Source organism: Rhinichthys klamathensis, unplaced genomic scaffold (assembly GCF_029890125.1).
Source record: "Rhinichthys klamathensis goyatoka isolate OS25496 unplaced genomic scaffold, OSU_Roscu_1.1 h1tg000051l_1, whole genome shotgun sequence".
Taxonomy (NCBI): Eukaryota; Metazoa; Chordata; class Actinopteri; order Cypriniformes; family Leuciscidae; genus Rhinichthys; species Rhinichthys klamathensis.
In genome coordinates this window covers 1698676-1717154 of record NW_026606597.1, presented here as the reverse complement: position 1 = coordinate 1717154, position 18479 = coordinate 1698676, and the positions used below count along the sequence as shown (strand labels likewise).

Sequence of the window (18479 nt, the reverse complement as noted above, 5' to 3'; positions counted from 1 at the left end):
CCGCACACTGACTCACACGATGCAGAAAAGCGAGGGAGAGAAAGACACTGCGGCTGCATCTTAAGCGTTCTTGACCAATCGCAATGCTTCAGAGCTCCTGCTGGCTAAACTGTTGACACACAGCCATCTCTCCTTCTGTCTGAGTCAGTGCTGATTCTCAGAAATCTGGATTGCATGGGAGAGGACCTGACATCCTGTTAATGACTAACTATACTCACTTTTTTAGCAAAAGAAAGTTTGAGAACTAAAAAACGCCTCTTCTGAAACTCTTACTGAATGCACTTTGCTTTGACTGCCTCTCGAAGCCAGCAGCTATAGCGCACAGGCGATATAACTTCATTTGAGAGGCACGGGATGATCAGGTGACAAAGCATAGAGAGAAAAAAAAAAAAAAAAAAAAAAGGATGGGAGAGAGGATGGGCGGCAGACAGTGATGTATGGCCCAGAGCGGAGGCAGAGGAATAGGTGCGATCAGTAATTGGTGGCAGAGTGCTCTGGGTGGTGTATTTTTGGCTGGTGGGATTAAAACATGCATGAAGTGCTATTTCTGGAGGAAGCCACTGCGGATTAGGGTCGCCTGGCTCTCGCTCTCTCATTGCTTGCTCTCTTTTTATTGCAGAACTGTCCTCGCCCAATCCAGGCGCGTTTCATACTATATGTAATAGCTCCCCCCTCCCTGCACGAGCAATGATTTTATGAATGAAATTCAGAAGGGCGGAGGGTCGGCGCTACTGAATGAGGCTAGACGTAGATGGCTACTGGCTAGGTGAGGAGGTGACAGACAGACATTGGAGATGGAAAGACTGATTGATAAAAAAAAAGGAGCACACAGATAAAAACATACAGAAACATGAAAGAAGAGTGAAGAGAGGAAGGAGAACGTAAAGAAACAGACAACAGACTGCAGACTTAAGCCTGAGAGGCAGGGGCGGCAGTCTCGTGCGCGTTGACACGTGACCCCTCCTGCTTCTGTCCTCTATTCCATCACTATTTTCCACCCTTTCACGCTCTCGCTCCCTCTCTCCACCGAGCACTTGAGCACGAGTGCAGAGACAGTATCGTCATGAAGCATGTCGATGGTGGGGGTGGGGCGGAGGTTCATTCATAACCCTCTCTTTGAATCTCTGTATCTCTTTCAGTTCCTGCAGACAGGGCTCCATCTCTATTGTCTTTAAGCAGGGAACACAGAGCAGGACTAACTGAACACAGCTTTTATTTCCTGCTGCATGAATGCCAGCAGAACTTGTTCAACAGTGTGAACCTTGAAAATAAGCATCTCTTTTTAAAACCGCAGCAAATGACATTACATTCACAAAAATAGGATAGAACAGTTACACAAAAATGAATGGAAAACACGTAGTTTAAATTAAAATCTGTCTAAAAGGAATAAATGCTTTATTTCATGTTTAGAACAATAAAGGAATGTAAAGATCATGAATATTGCATTATTTGCTAAGTGCCGAAAAGGAAACCTTACAGAGCCAGCGACTAGTTCGTCCTTGGAATAGCTCAGTGGAGCAGACTGGGAACTTGTAAACGAGTTTTTTTCCCCAGCTGACAGATAAAAACCTGCACACCATTTTTTTCTAGAAATATGCATCATATTTTACGTTTCTTTTGAGGCAGCAAACAAATCATTATTCATAATTTTCAAAAAGCTCCATTTCCTTCCATTGAAAATGAACTTTTTATACTGTCCTGACCTGGTCAAATCCCATATGGTGTTTGAAATGAACCATTCAAATTTAAACAACCATTGGACGGGGAGGGGGAGGAGGGTTGCGGGTAAAAAGAATAAACAAACACCCCAATCTCCTTGTCAAAAATGAAGAATTATAGACACAGGAAATTTGTTTCTAATAAATATGATGTTCGACAATGCAAAATATTCCCAATACTATCAATGCAGAAGTTTACAATATTTTTTCTAAACATAATTCTTAACAGTATCCATCTGTTTTCCCCCACTTCCCTCTTTTTCTTTCTCGCAGGTCTCTGTATTTTCCTGAAATGTGTGTATTTCCCACAGCGTCTCAATCAAATGAGGAACACCTGTTCTGCAGCAAATATCATTACTCTCCATTTACTGAGCAATAACTCACCACTCCTATTTCCCAAAGCCTTCCTCGATTCCTTTTCCCCTTTCTCCCACCCCTAAAAGCTTGTTTTTGTATTTCATTGTGTCAGTATGGAGAATGTCAAGCAACTACCGGTATGTCTGTTCCGAAGCTAAAATATTAAAAATCATTTGCATAATTATCATTGTAAAACTGTCAATTGTAAAACTGACACTGATATGATTTGGCTATTAGTAAAGCACTTTTTTTTTTTAATGCTTACATGGAAAATGACAAAGAATCGACATAAAAAAAGGGGACTATTTTAAACAAAGCTAAGTTTACAAAACCTTACAGCCTTAATTGTTGCAACACACACATGGGCTGTCAGTATGAGCAATGTGAAAGATTGGGGCAGCTGGATTGATGTCTTAAGCAGAGTATGTTGAAGCAGACCATGGAGAAAAATGGGGGAGGCAGAGAGGAGTTTACCTTTAGATGAGTGTGTTGGTCTGAGACGCTGTGAGGTTCGGCGTGCGTGTTTCTCTGAGCCTGAGTGAAGAGAATGCATTGTTATTCATTTAAGCTGGTCCTTTCAATTCAATCCAGCATATACATCACACAGGAACTAAACATCTTAAATCAAGACACATACATCTGTCAATGTTTACACAATGCAGATCACATTACACCAACACAGAAAACAGTAAATCACAAGGCAGACATAAAATGAGATCACTATGAGGTGGCTGTATGACACTGAGGACATTACCTCAAAACAGGAGAGATAAATAGCATTTTAAACCAGATCTCATTGTCACACAGAGGTGATTGTTTTGTAAGAAAAAACAACAAAACAAAACCAGACAAACAAAAAATCTGTAGTTTGGCCTGATGGTTATAGTTCTGGTGTTTATCTGCTAAAACGAATGCTAATGCTCATTATGACGTCTGCATCAACAAAATGTTATTGAAATGGCACATTTTTTACACATGCACTACCGTTCAAAAGTTTGGGGTCTCTTTTTGAGTTGGGTTCAATGTTTTTTAGTCTCTTATGCAAATGCAGTAAAAACAAATATTGTGAAATATCATTACAATTTAGAATATTAAAATAGAAACCAGTTATTTCACATGATCCTTCAAAAATCATTCTAAATCGTGGTTTGGTGCCCAACCAACATTTCATATTATGAGTGTTGAAAACAGTTGCTGAATATTTTTGTGGAAACGGTAATACATTTTTTCAGGATTCTTTGATAAATAGAAAGTTCAGAAGATCAGCATCTTTACCATTTAATGCATCCTTTCTGAATGAAAGTATTAATTACTGAACAGTAGTGTACTTTTAAGTCAGACATTGTGGGGTTAGCTTACTCCCTGTTTGGGGAAACGCTTTATAACACCAGTTTGAAGAACGATGAGAGATTTCACTCACTGCATGGCGTGTTCTGGTGAGATACGAGGTGTGAGAAAGACAGGATGGGCTGTAGATGAGTGCTTCCTGTATCACCATCATCCCTCTCCTCTGCTTTCTCCTGGTCTGCCCAGACCACACCTCTCTCCCTATGGACCAGGCGCTCTAGCTCCTCCCACTCAGCGTCATCTGTGGCAATGCTTGCGGCCTTAAACGCCAGGTGCTGTCGACGGCAGGTGGACAGCAGGGCGTTCACCAACCTGACAGGACAGGTGGAGAGCAAGTGTGATATAGTTGAATGATACAGATGGAGGCATTTACATTGCAAATTTCAAATTAATCTGAACACAAAAGAACTTTCTACAAACATTCCCATAAACACACTCAGATTCAGGGTGACTAAGTTCAAAATCATGAAACCTGGTGCATAACCTCTATGAGTGTTGACTCATACTTGTGCGTGTGCGTGTTTTCCTGGTCTTGAACACTGATGAGGTGGCCCATGTGCTTGATGTGTTGCTGAAGGTCAGAGATCTGCAGCTGCAGCTGATGGCACTGCAGTTCTTTTTTCAGCTCCTGTATGCAAAAACACATCTTAACATAAAGAAGAAAAATGCAACAATCATTACAGCAACCTCAGAAGCTCCTTTCTAGTCCCTTGAAATGAATTGGGCATGAGTATATCAAAATCATTTAACATCATGATTTCAATACCACAAGGTGGTGGGCTACCATACTAACATTAGGGCTGGGTGTGTGTGTGTGTGAGGGAGAAAGAGAGGGAGAGGGAGTCAGAATTTGCTATATCCAGCAAAGTAAACCATCAGATTGACGGATGAAGATTTCTGCAAGCTTTTTCAAGGTAAGCTTAGGTGTCTTTAAAAAAAAAGAAAAGACACTTGGAGACTCCAAAAAGATATCAAATAACCAAATGATATAAGGAGTCCATATAATTAATAAATGTATGCACACCAAAGCACACACGAAAAAAAACAAAAAACATTACAGAACAAAACTTTTCAGTATTCAGTGTATAGTATGTGTACAGTGCAACAGCAAAGCTTGTTTGCAAAACCCCCCAAAAACAACCCTAAACCAAACGCATTTACCTACCGGTACTACTGCACGGATCCGACAGATCCAACAATTGACAAATCAAAACATTATTCTTAAAGTGTGTGGAAACAATATGATTGTAATGACATGAATCTGTGCATAAATACAATGTGTGATCGGTACATCGAGAGCGCACAAAGCCACATACAGTTTGCGCATCAATATAATGGTATATATATATATATATCATTCTGACAATTACAATTTAAGCCAAGCAGATAAAAAAACAATGCAATATACTTAAAAACAAGGAAAAAAATTATATTTGATCATTTTGATTTATATACACCAATATAACGGTACACAGCAATAAATAGAAATATTTGTATTCATCTTTTTACTACACATTTTAATAAGGTATATAAAATGAACATGTTAAATTATGCAATTAAAGGAAAATTATAGGCTTATGTTCTACAATATGAATTTCTATATGTATATATATATATATATATATATATAATATGTCTATTCAATGCTTTTGTCCAACTCGTCTTTATAAATATTATAATCTGTTTTCAGCAAATATTGATTTCAACTAATTTTTTTTGACTGACATCCATAATTTTTCTAAATGAAAAACTTAAAATTGAGTGATGCCAACTAATTTTTGAAGCAGAGTTATTAATCAACAAAAATTAGTAAAATAACAAAATCTAATGCTTTTTTGAGACTTAAACCTGATACACTTATGTTCTTTAAAAACAAGTGACGTTCGGGGGGGGGATTTATAACATAAATCAGGACACAGATAGGGAAGTGCAGTCTCCCATGAGTCCCATCTATTAGATGACAAATTTTAATAGAATGTCAAGCTCAGGAGTGGGACTCTCGTGGCTTTCTGGGTGAAGAGAACGACAAGATTAAACCATCTCATCTATGCGCTATAATGAGAAAGACAACAAAGGCAAAACACTACAAAAATGATGAAACGGCTTAGATGTTGTTTTTAGTCTAGCTTCTTGTTTTCTTTCTGTCTCACTGAAAATGCACCTTCTGAGGAGTCTTCGACCCCCTCTGACGCAAGAAAACGCAAAACAGCAGAGCACAGAACATTTGATGGGCGGGTGCGTCACTACTCCGTTCTACTTCCAGGAAAAAAAAAGAAGAAAAAACAGGAGAGCAAAAAGAGAGCGAGAAAAGAGAGGTAAAAGATTTAGGTAAGCAGCTGTAGGGAGTGATAAAGGAAAAGCATTGATTTTTCTTTTATTAAGACATCCTCTGGTGGGGAAACAGAGAGAAGAGCTAAAAGAGGGGTGAAAGAGACACCACGATGGTCACAGTATCAAAGGGCCACAAATGAGGGAGAAAACAGATTACATAATATTCTACGCTTGTCCAATAAAACCAATGGTGATTTTTTATAGTCTGTTGATGAATGTCTGCCTCCTACATGCAGACTGATTAACAGTGTGCATTGCCGCAAAATATTTCAATTGTTTCAGAAGAATGTCACTGCTCAGGTACATGAAGAAGATATAGAGATACAATTTATGCCAGGTCTTCTAAACCTCTTTAAGTGCAGTTGGCTGTCTGATGAGCTCAAAGAAGTGTTTCAGAAGAGCACCGCTATACAGGGCCTCAGAGGAATATGTCTGCCTCAGACATCACAACACTGCAGACTCGCACCCTAGAGCTTCACTGCTCAGGTAGAAAACATGAAAACATTCAATAATGGCATTTCGAAATGGATAACAGACCAAGGCTGTCCACTCTGAGGCTGAAATGAGCCCTCAAAGAAATATCACGGTAAGCTGAAGGACAAAAAAACAAAAACAACATATCTGTTGCAGGAGTAGGCGGTATGACAAATTCTTATATCACAATATATGATACAGCTATTTCTGCTGCATATTCAAACCCAAAATGGTTTTTAAACATTAAGTAAATGTCTATTTTTCAAGAGTCTAGAGATTTGATAAAGATTAAAAAGAGACTCAACTCATTTGATTGACTTTTTTAAAACTGGAAACAAACCTTCTGAAGGTAAGATAATTCATAACAAATCTCTCCATCAATGCACAAGCAGATTCATATTACGAAATTAAGCTAAAAACATAAATCAACCTACAGTCAGGGCTCATTCCCACAGAAGGCCTTTTGACAATCCACTGAGCCGCTTTTCCATTATGTTTCTTTATAAACACGGGCTAGACGGACGTGTTTGATGGTTGTGTTCGCGTATTTTGCCGCAGTTTGTGCATGACACTATTCTAAAAAAACATCACTCATGTTTGAAGTGTATGCTATAGTTTTCTGTTTGGCCAATATAGCAGAACCTCTACTGGTTGACATTTCTACAACAGCATGTATATCGCCCATGCAGCCCTAATCTGCAGGAAAAGTGACCCAGCCCTGACCTCTGGAGTGTGACCTTCATGTCCGAGCAGCTTCATCTCATTTTCGATGCGGTGAAGCCATCCCTCGTTCTCCTGGAAGTGCTTTTCACTCTCCAACAAGCGTTTCTGCAAGTGCTCCTGGTGAGACTTCACGGAGGCCAGTTTACGCTCATATTTACAGGTGGCCTAAAACAAACAAACAAATGACTAAAACAGGGTTCACACATACTGAACAAAGAATTTCTAAAAATGTTCATGATTACTGGATAAGGATTTATAAAAATCATTTTATATACAGCCATTTCTTGCTATTTTAAACAATTAGAAAATTATATTTCTATGACTTGAAATTAATAAATTAAGAACAGGTTTTGAATTTTTTTAATTACATTTCCAGGGCTAAATGTTTTTGAAACCGAGTTTTAAGGTCATTTGAAAGTTTTCATTACTTTAACAAAGACCATTCAAAACGTTAAGGGTCAGTAAGATTTTTCAAATGTTTTTGAAAGAAGTCGCTTATGCTCACACAGGCTGCATTTATTTAATTAAATACAATCAAAATATCTGTTTGAAATGTAATTTATTCCTGTGATTCCAAAGTTGAATTTTCGGCATCCTTTCCAGTCTTCAGTGTCACATGCTCCTTCAGAAACCATTCTAACATACAGGTTAGGGGTTAAAGAAGCCTTTCATTGTTATCAATGTCTTAATGGAAGGTAGTGTATCTAGTCATTCCGCTGCTTGAGTTTTAAACAACCATTTAAGTGTATGAATCAGTGTTGTTACCCTTTCAGCCCTGTTGTCAGGAAAGAAGATCTGGCTCTGCTGATGCCACAACTCCCTGTGTCTCATAGTCAACCTGCTTTCATTCAGCTGCTTCTCGATGTCCAGATGCTCTTTACGGACCTGCAGACGTGCTGCAAACACACTTCGCAGGGACTCAGCCATCCTACGCAAACACAAAAAGCACAAAGACATTAGACACAGTCACCTATACTGGCTGTTTACGTTCTACGTAGGAAAAGTTGCCTGGTGGTTAATGCATATGTTCCGACACACAAAAGTGGCATTTCACAATGATTTCCTATCCTCTGTACAGTATATGTATACATTAAATAATAATGATAAAAATGTCGGAACTGCGGCAGAGTGAAAAACGCCAAAAAATAAACTAAAATACAAAAAGCAGCTTAAAATAAAATTAATGAAATATTGTGGTTTAAATAAATTAGTGCAAAACAGCATCTGCCATCTGCTGCTGGTTATCAGAAAATGTTGACTAAAAATCAGACGAATGTGTGCATAGTAATACATTTACAATAAAAGCTCAGCAGTTGACATGATAGCCTGTGGAAAAGTCAGCGACATGGTAAAAAACAAAAAAACATTTAGCAGGCCACAATAAAATAATGATGGCACTAATTATTTTCTGATTTAGTTCCTCAGTACACCGTCAATAAAAAGCTTGGGGTCAGTAGGATACAATTGATACTTTTATTCAGCAAGAATGCTTTAAGTTGATCAAATGTGACAATAAGGATTGAGACAAAGAGAATGATATATATAAAAAAATGCTGCTCAAAGAAATACAAAAATATTAAGCAGCACATCAATTTACAACATTGATAAAAAAACAAAAATGACAGAATTTCTGAAGGATCATGTGATACTGAAGACTGGCATAATGACTGCTGAAAATAGAAAACAGTTATTTTAAATGATAGTATTTCGCAATATTACTGTTTTCCTGTATTTTTTATTAAATAAATGCAGCTTTGGTGAACATACCACCTCTGGCAAAAATTATGGAATCACCACACTTAGGATGTTGTTCAACCAGCTTTTTTCTTTAATAATAAACAAACAAATCACAGATTTGTTTTTCAATTTCTTGCTTCATGAAACATACCTCAAACAAATTCATATACTTTTTTTTATTAATGGCATGCATTTTTTCAATCAAATAGAGGGAAAAAGTATGGAATGACTCAATGTTGAGGAAAAAAATATGGAATCATCAGCCTGAGTTCTTTGAAGCATGGACTTCACCATTAAGCTGGTTCCGACTTTTTCAAATAACGGTTGACATATCAGTTTTGCAGGATTGAGCCTTATCTTGGACCATTTTTTTTTATTTCCACCCTAAATTTCAATTGGATTGAGATTTGGAGTGTTTGCTAGCCATGTCATGGAGTTGATATGGCTTTCCTGAAAAAAAAATGTAACACTCTTTTCTCTGTGGCAAGATGCATTATCATCCTGAAAAATGACTTCATCATCATCACTAAACCTATTTTCTATTGATGGAATGAAAAAAGTGTCAAAACTTTCAATGTACACCTGTGCAATGACTGCTAAGGGTAATGATTGCCATTTACCCTGGTCCTTTACCTGACATGCAACTTCATATCATAAATGCATTGGGAAATTTGTGTTTTCTTGTGGTTTCATTAGAGCAGCACCAGACAAAAGTTATAGATTATCTCCTTGGCCAATGCAGATTTGTGATTCATCATTGATTATCACTTTCATCCAATCATCTACACTGCATCATTGCTTCTCTTTATCCAACCAAACGTTTTTTTTCTTCTGCTTTGGATTTTGTGTGGATTTTCTTTATGTAAATCCCATTTCATTCAGTTGGTATCTTACAGTTCTGTCACAAATATTGACTCCTGTTTCCACTCTTTTTTCTCCAAATGTTTTGTGCATTTTCTAATTTCGAGACATATTGCTTTGAGATTTCTACTCTGGCAACATTGCTGTCTTCCTTGGTCTCCCCGTATATCTTCCTTTTATAATGCTATACAAGTTTATACTTGCACCACATTTTAGAAACACAGCTGACTAGAAAGTGGGAACCACCAACTTCTTTGCCAAAGCTGAAATTCCTTGTTGAAGGGGTCATGGAAACATTTTGGCTTCATAAAACATACCTCAAACAAATTCACTTAAATTAATTTTTTATACATTTTATTTCAATTAAACAAGTCCAACAGGTCATTAAGGTGAGTAAGCACTTGAACAAGCTATTGAACAACCTTTTTTTGTGGTTTTATCTGTGATTTGTTTGTTTGCTATATTAAGTATAAAATGCTATCCAGTGTGGTGATTCCATCATTTTTTACCAGGGGTTGGAAGAGAAAAAACTGAAAATCAGTAAAATCTTACTGACCCCAAACTTTTGAGCAGTAGAAAAATATGAAACGCACCCAACAGTTGCCATGAGAGCATCCAATAATAACTGAGAAGATATCTCACCTTACTGCAGCCTTTACTCTTCTATTTAATACAGGCTAGCGCTAAAGGCCATCATGCTCTCATTCAAACACATTCTCCACTGAGAGCCTTCAATACTCCACACAGCCTTTTGCAACACAGCATTCGGCACCTCAATGAATGCTTTCAGATATCACCTGAACTGTGCGTGGGCGGTATTAGTTTTGATTAAAAATAAACAAATAAAAATTTGCGAGAGAGTGCAGAGGCTGTATTTGGGGCCATAATGTTGGTGCAGCGCCAACACTGCCAGACTCCTGCATTATTAATGCGGGCAGGAGCACACCGCCCCTCCTTGCCTCTAAGCACCTCTCTCCCTCGCTCGCTCGGTAAGTTGTGAATTCTGATGCCGGTGAATGAAACGCGTAGGAGTGAGACTCATTCAGCTTTTCCCCCTCCTCCTCCCCCTCTCCATCCCTCCCACCCCTGCTATTTTCCCTCTTTCTCTCCTCCCTCCGCCTCTCCTTCATTTTCGCCCTCCCATCTACGGATGCTGCGGCGGTTTTTGCTGATGAGAACCACACACACAATCTAGAGGGTGGGGTGGTGGGATCTATCGCAAAACCGTGATACATTTTCTATTCAAAACAAACAAAGCTTAAAAAAGGAGAAAAAAAATGTGCAAAATTAAAGAAAGAGGAAAGAGCACAAGTCTCCACTCTCTGCTGGGTCTGATGAAAAATGCAGATGTAAGAAGACCTCCACCTGCAATGGTGTCTGGCTTTGTCCTGTGTACTCTTACTTATGAATAATTGAGACGTATTCAAAGTTTCAAAGGACAGCGTTAAAGAGCTGCACATCACACATGGCATAAAATAAACAACATCTAAACAAACAAAAACACAGGTCTCAAGCTGCATGCTGATGCCTGCAAATAGAGTTTGCTGTGTCGCATGAGTGCATGACTGAACGCAACCGTCCTCATACAACACGTGCACACACACAGTGCTTACTTCTCAAATTCTGCTCTCCTCTGGATGGGGACTGGATTAAAGGCAGAAACCTCCACCTTCCGGTCTTCATACTCTTGGAGTTTCTGTTTCAGCATGATAATCTGCAAGCACACACACACTCTCATTAGGCAAGCTAGTCGCATGTGGATTAGACCCATTTCACCTAACAAGAGAAGCAAACCAGATTTACAAAGTAAACAATTCCACATTAAGATGTGATTAAGGCTGAGATTCATCAAGTCTTATTTTTTTTACCTCTGCTTTCTGCTTTTCACAGATGATGGCATACTGTCCAATGTGACTGTCCAAGCTCATCACGTTACTCCTCAGCTGAAAAAACAGTGAGAGAGAATCAGAAATATGATTTATATTATAATCACACTTGTTGGTGTTGAACTTGTGGGTTGTTGGTTGAGGGACTGCTGAATCTGTGCGTGTATGTGTAGGACTTACAGTGGATTTGATCTCCTTGGCGCGGTTGGCATATTTGAGAGTGTTGTGTGTATCTTCATAGGAGAGCAAGGATGGGCTGACGTTCGCGATCATCACAGTTCTGCAGTTTCCACCCAGAGAGTCTTTGAGGAGCCGTGTCAGCTTGCTATCTCTGTAAGGAATGTGCGTCTTCTTACACTGAGAATAAAAAAAACAAACGAAACCATAGAAAAATCAAATTCAATAATATCACAAAAGGACGTCAATGACACATAAGACACAATGACTCAAAAACAAAACAGATACAGCTTTCTAAAACTAGACTGAGATTGCATGATTAGGCTTAATTTCATTATTCTGAGATGAGTTTACATTTAATTTACAACAGATCCTTCGCTAAACATTGCTTTAAAAAACGTTAATGACAAGACAAGCTTTTGCTCTTTTCTAATATAAGTCTATGGAGAATCCTTGTGTCTGGATAGTTCTAAAAGCATTTTAAATGGAAAACATCCAACAATAACTAAAAGGCTAAAACATGTTGCAGGGTCACTTATAATAGAGACACAATGTACCCAGAGAGCATATAAGAGAGACAAATAAATATTGAGAAATTCACACTGGTTTCAAGTCAGCATGAAATAATAATAATAATAATAATAATAATAATTCACAAAATGTTCTAAATTCATGTTTTTAATCTTATTGTAAAAGATTATTTTGTGAATGATTGATTTTTAATTGTTTTTGACCTTGTAATTTTTAATCAATATACGTCATAACTCGATTTTACGTGAATGACTACTCTCTAGTGACAGGACTTCAATCATTTAGTCCACTTAACTAGAGATGCACTGATTGCAATTTTTCTTGGCCGATTCCGGAACCATTCAATTACCGATTAAAGAACTATAATTGACCACATACAAACAAAAATCTACTTTTCACAGATGTTCTGTGAAGCTTGTCTGAGTTGGCAACAGTAACCAGGGAGGGCGAAGTTTATCTTAAAGGTCCCGTTCTTCGCGATTCCATTTTTCAAACTTTAATTAGTGTGTAATGTTGCTGTTAGAGCATAAATAATACCTGTAAAATTATAAAGCTCAAAGTTCAATGCCTAGCGAGATATTTTATTTAACAGAAGTCCCCTTTCAAAGCATACAGCGAACGGCCGGTTTGGACTACATCCCTCTACTTCCTTTTTTAATGACGTAACTAGAACAGTTTTTTGACTAATCTCCGCCCACAGGAATACACAAAAAAAAGGGGGCGTGGTCTTGTTGCGCTCCCACGGAGAAGCAGCACTTCAGCAGCGCATGCATCTCCAATTTATGGTAAGAGGCGTGACCTTTCCGGGCAACGTGCGATAAGCTGCTGTCGAATCACAACACAGGAACCGCTGGCACAATCAGAACTCGTTACGTATTTCTGAAGGAGGGACTTCATAGAACAAGGAAGTCATCGGGCCGTTTTTTGGACAGTGAAAACAGCGGTAAGAGATAAGTAAATTGTGTGAAAAATACTGTTTTTTTTTTTTACACGTGAAACATGAACACGTTATATTGCACACTGTAAACACAATCAAAGCTTCAAAAAACCCATGAAGAATGGGACCTTTAAATTAACAGCAATATGAGCATTTCAAAGTATAATTCTCAATAAAAAAATGTGGTTTCAAAACTTGATTTGGTTTTAGATTTTGGTTTAAAATTTGCTGTTCACAAGACTAAGCCAATTGCTTACAAAGCCACATATTCATTTCCTTCAGTACATTTAAAGGGATAGTTGACCCAAAAATGAAAATTCTGTCATCATTACTCGCCTTCAAGTTGAACATGTATTTGACATGTAATTTTTTTGTTCTGTAGTAGAACCTATAAAGAAGATATTTTAAAGAATATAGGGGTAATCAAAGTTGCTGGTCCCCAACATCCCTCAAAATATCCCTTTTGTGTTCAACAGAACAAAGAAACTCATACATGTTTAGAACGACATGAGGGTGAGAAAAGGATGACAGAATTTTAATTTGTGGGTGAATTAACCCTTTAAGGCAGCAAAAAACACTGATGCTGACTGACCTTCTTTACACATCCTAACAATAACTTCAAATTCATCAAATCCATGCAGCTTCATGCTGTGTTGAAACAGCCAGTTAGCACTCTGGCTTTCATCTTGCTGGCCTGTCTGACCCGAAAGGAAAGCATTCACAAACTGATGGACTAATTAATCTCAGGATCCAGCGATTGATACACAGTTCATATACCGGCATCCACAAAAAACTTCAAAGCCAAGTTTCCACTTAGCTGATGTGAAAACATACATGGAGAATGACATATGCACAATTTGCCAACACAAACACACAAAAAAACAAAACAACAGTCAGGGGATGGAAATGTTGTATATCTGATCTCGTCCAGCTTATGCATCACATCTGGACTGTGTATGTGGCGTCCTCATGTTTTCATTATAGCTTTGAATCAAGTGGTGGCCTGCTGGGAACTTCATAAATCCCTTTGCAAAGGGGTGAAATAGACCTAGGCCCACTTTTCAGCCATTTTCTCGTTCTCTGGTAGGAACTGCTGCACCAAGAAAAAAATGGCCATTTTTAGTGATAAAACACCAGATTATGTAACCGAAAAACATACAAGCTGCACCATCATGATAGCAAGTTTGTGAAAAATCACATTTCTGAAGGCAGCATGTTCCCTCTGTTGGCACGACAACGTTAGCAGTGTGAGAGTGCGAGTGGCCTGTTTCAGGCCCTCCCAGGAGAACGTGGGTAAGGAGAGCCGTCTGTGTGACAGGTTAATTTATGCGGATGGCATGAAAACAATACCTATGAAGCTGCACTGCGGAGGGGCCCAGAGACAGGGACAAACCTCCTCACCTTACACACACACACCAGCCAAAACACTCTGGCATCAAATGGCAAATACAAAAAACACAACACAAACATAAAAGGACATCAACAAATCAAACAATCCCTTGACAATATTTAAACAGTGCCAGAACAACATATGGGGACATGACGACAAGTACAATCAATTTACAAGAAAAATTAAAAGAACATGGATGCTGCTTTGACAGACAATTAACAGAAAGAGGGCCTGCACTTATCCAGCACCAAAATAACTCAAGTGACCATCTCACTCAGTTTTTTTGATCATTCCCATATTTATGGGTCACAGGCTTGTTCAAGTCGGCTGTTCTACAGGCGAAAAAAAGATGTTTGCTTTGTCTGGAGTTTTTCAGCATGCAGTACGAGTACAAAACTAGAACAGCCTTAACGTTTAAATAATGCCTCTCTCCATTTTGCTCTTCAGTAAAATAAACAAAAACAAAGCCAGCAATTTAGATACTTGGACATGAGCTAGAACAAGTAAACTTCTACAGTACTTCATCACTTAAAACAAACGTTTGAGAAACAACAGTTACAATGCGGTTACGCACGCACATGGTTGTGAGAGCAGTCAACCCATGCAAGCAAAGTTGGGAGTCTGTAAGAAATGAACACATTTGAATCAAGGGCACATCAAACAAGGACACATCAAATTGAGCAAAAGTGACAGCAAAGACATTCGTAATAATACAAAACATTATTTCAAATAAATACTTTTCAATTTTCTTTTCATCGAAGAATCCTAGAAAAAAATGATCAATTCCAATTTACAACAAAAATGGCAGCACAACGGTTTTCAACATTGATAATATTAAGATTTTTTTTAAGCGGGCCTGCCCCCGTTTATCACGTCACTTCACCACGTGACAGCAGCAAGCCGGCTCCTGATTGGTTAACGCGGTGTGACCGTGAACTGAAGCCAAAGTTCAGATTTTTCAACTCGGGCGTCGGGACGCGAATTTGCGTCAAACGCATCAATGCACAAAAAGCACCAAATATAATCACTCGTGCCAGACGCTCAATTCGCGTTGCAGGACCTCCAGACGCGCGCAAATGTGTCTTTACATTTACTTAACATGGAAATCACTCGCTCTATTCGCGTTTGGTGTGAACGCAGCATAACGGTGCGTGTCCATTACAGCGGCAACTATAACGTCTCCGCTTTGGGGTGTGTCTGTTGCGAGTGTGTTTTAGGGTGTCCGCGGATCATTAAAGTCCTAAATTAATTTTTTTTAAATTTAAGGCCATAAAAAGCAGAGGTGTCAAAAGTATTCACATTCATTACTCAAGTAGAAGTATAGATACTAGGGTTTAAAAAGACTTCTGTAGAAGTTGAAGTATCAACTCAAGCTTTTTACTCAAGTAAAAGTAATGCAAGAAAAAAAAAAATGCCATTAAGGACAAAACCTTATGGTGTGTTCACACCGAACGCAAATAGAGCGTCAAATACGCGTCTAGTTAGATAGACGCTTGAACATTCGCTCGAGTTAAAATTTTTCAACTTGCGCGGAAGACATTCGCGGCAAACGCGTCGCCCAATTCGCGTCATTCGCAATGCCCGGGGCGAACGATGCGTCTACTCGCGTCTTTGCATTAACTTTTTATGTAAACTACTCGCGCAAATAATTAAATTCACGTTCGGTGTGAACACACCATTAGGCCGCGCCACAGGGGCCTAGTGCACTACCACCTCCTCAAAAAAACATTTTTCTAAAGGCCATAATGTTATATTAACCCTCAAGAACCCGGACCAATTTTCCCTTATAGGAAAATTATGGGGCATAAAACAGACTAAATGGACCACTTAAAACATGTTTCTGCCCTTGTTTTTTTAAATACAACCACTCCTTGTCAAAGATCTGTAATGTTACATATATGTCACATTGGGCGTTTATGATAAATTTATTATGTTACATGTATGTCACATTGGGCTTTTAGTTCTCATTTGGAAAAAAATAAATGTTGTCAGTTTTCTTGCTAAATAGTTTTTTCCTGTTTATTTTATTTTCCACAAAATTTTCAAAATTATAACTTTTCTGGGAAGATAAAAAAAACAAACTTTTTCAGAAGTAATAGTTTTTGCATTTTATTTGCTTTGCCACATTTCAAAACCACATAACTGTGACCTTTTCAGGTATACAGTTTAATCAGAAATACATTTTTAGATTATTTTTTCACAACTCGAAAATGTGCAAACTGAATAAAAATAAATAACTACCTCACACTGGAGGTCAACATGTTGAACAAGCATGTAGTGCAATAACATTGCAAAATTCTACCTTTTCAGGTATACGGTTTAACCAGAAATACATTTTTGGATTATTTTTTCACAACTCGAAAATGTGCAAACTGAATAAAAATAAATATGGTGTTTTATAACATATGTTGCATACCTGTTTTAGTTACAGTTATGCAAAATATTTTCTAAATACATTTCATTAAAGAGTAAACCCTAAACCAACTTTTTTTAGTTTATGATCTGTAAGACTGGGTCTTTACTATTGCTGTTCATTGATTCAAGTAATTTTTTTGACATTTGGGTATAAAGTGTTTTAATTCTACAATATTTGGTGTAAAAACATCTGATTGCTGCTCTCTTCAGGCTGAACGGTGGCTACTGCAATTGAATGTTCCTATTGGACGTTGTGGTGCCCTGTGATGTAAGCAGGCACAAGCTAACCACACCCCTGCCTACAGAGAGACCCAGTGGGTGGAGTCAGGCTCTGACCAGGGGTTTAGTTACCCTTTAACAATGTTATTAATTTGACATTTTTCTTGTTTACATATGTTAAAATATGCTTTGAATTGAGCAGCAGATTATATATAACACTAAAATAATTGAATCAGCTAAATTATTTGAGCAGCTCATTACCATTTTTCTTAATGTGACACATACGTCACATCAAAATTCCACCTACTGTTTTAAGGTTAAAAGCCCGATGTGACACATATGTCCCCACAACATTTTCAAAACTTGTTTTATATCAATTTGTACAAGACATGTTTTAAAATCAGGTCAAGTGTAATCTAGGATATGTTATTAAAACATTAGAATTGTTGCATGGGTTGAAACATACATTTAAAAACAAAAACAAGTGTTTTTAAAAATTGCTGACACTGCAACATGTGCACACCAGACAGGCCCCCATTTTGGAAATGTTACCATGGCAACAAAAATGCACACATTGTCACATGACTGAACCTGGGTGTTCCTTAAATGTCCCTTAGGGACTTCCTGGGTTGAAAGTGAGGTTTAATGCTTTAAAAAAACCTTTTCAGATGATCACCAGTGATTGTGACACCCACGTCACAGCGGGTTCTTAATGTTAATGTTGAAAAATTTGGGATGCACTAGGCTACTTGTTTCAGCCGCATATATGCCCATTGAAAATTAATGCATTTTAGTACAATGCAAATACATTAAAGAACCATATGTGTACTACTGAGCATTAACACGTGTTTCATGGAGCGAAAGATATGATGACTAGTTGCCTATAAGTATTGCAATGGTGCAAAAAGTCAAACTTTAGAGGCATGTTATCAATAACCTTTATTGGAATATAAATGTACATAAGCTTAGCTGCGTAATCCAAGTGATTAATCAAAAAATACAAAATAAAAATAACTCATAATCCTGATTGATACCTTCCTGGGATGTACTATGCTCAATTATATATCATTCTCTCAAGTTGAAGTTTTTTCTTTGGTTGTTGTTGCGTTAAATCTGACCCAGATACAATAGTGGTATTTTCTGATTGGCTATTGTGTAGCCCCTTTCTTTTTCTTTTTTTTGATTGGGTAATAAGTGGCAAGCTCGACTAAGAACTCCAGGGGAGACGCACTTGATTCCTGCCGGTTCCAGTGAGAGCGGCGCGGCCAGATACATTTTTTTTTTTTTAAACGATGACAAGCCAGAATGAAAACAAGCCGAAATGAAATAGGAGTAACGAGGCTATTTTTAAAATGTAAGGAGTAGAAAGTACAGAT

The 18479-nt window shown here is 38.0% G+C and overlaps 1 protein-coding gene across 1 annotated transcript in view; it reads right to left on the bottom strand.

Annotated features, from left to right (window-relative positions):
• Window positions 1–18479, bottom strand: part of kif18a (kinesin family member 18A) — a 31197-nt gene that overhangs the window by 2751 nt on the left and 9967 nt on the right. Inside the window, exons 7-14 of the mRNA XM_056247965.1 lie at window positions 11615–11791; window positions 11417–11491; window positions 11162–11262; window positions 7716–7878; window positions 6951–7115; window positions 3929–4050; window positions 3496–3734; window positions 2550–2609 (exon numbers count right to left, since the gene is read on the bottom strand). Coding sequence (XP_056103940.1) covers window positions 2550–2609; window positions 3496–3734; window positions 3929–4050; window positions 6951–7115; window positions 7716–7878; window positions 11162–11262; window positions 11417–11491; window positions 11615–11791 — 1102 coding nt within the window. The remainder of the gene's footprint in view (window positions 1–2549; window positions 2610–3495; window positions 3735–3928; window positions 4051–6950; window positions 7116–7715; window positions 7879–11161; window positions 11263–11416; window positions 11492–11614; window positions 11792–18479) is intronic.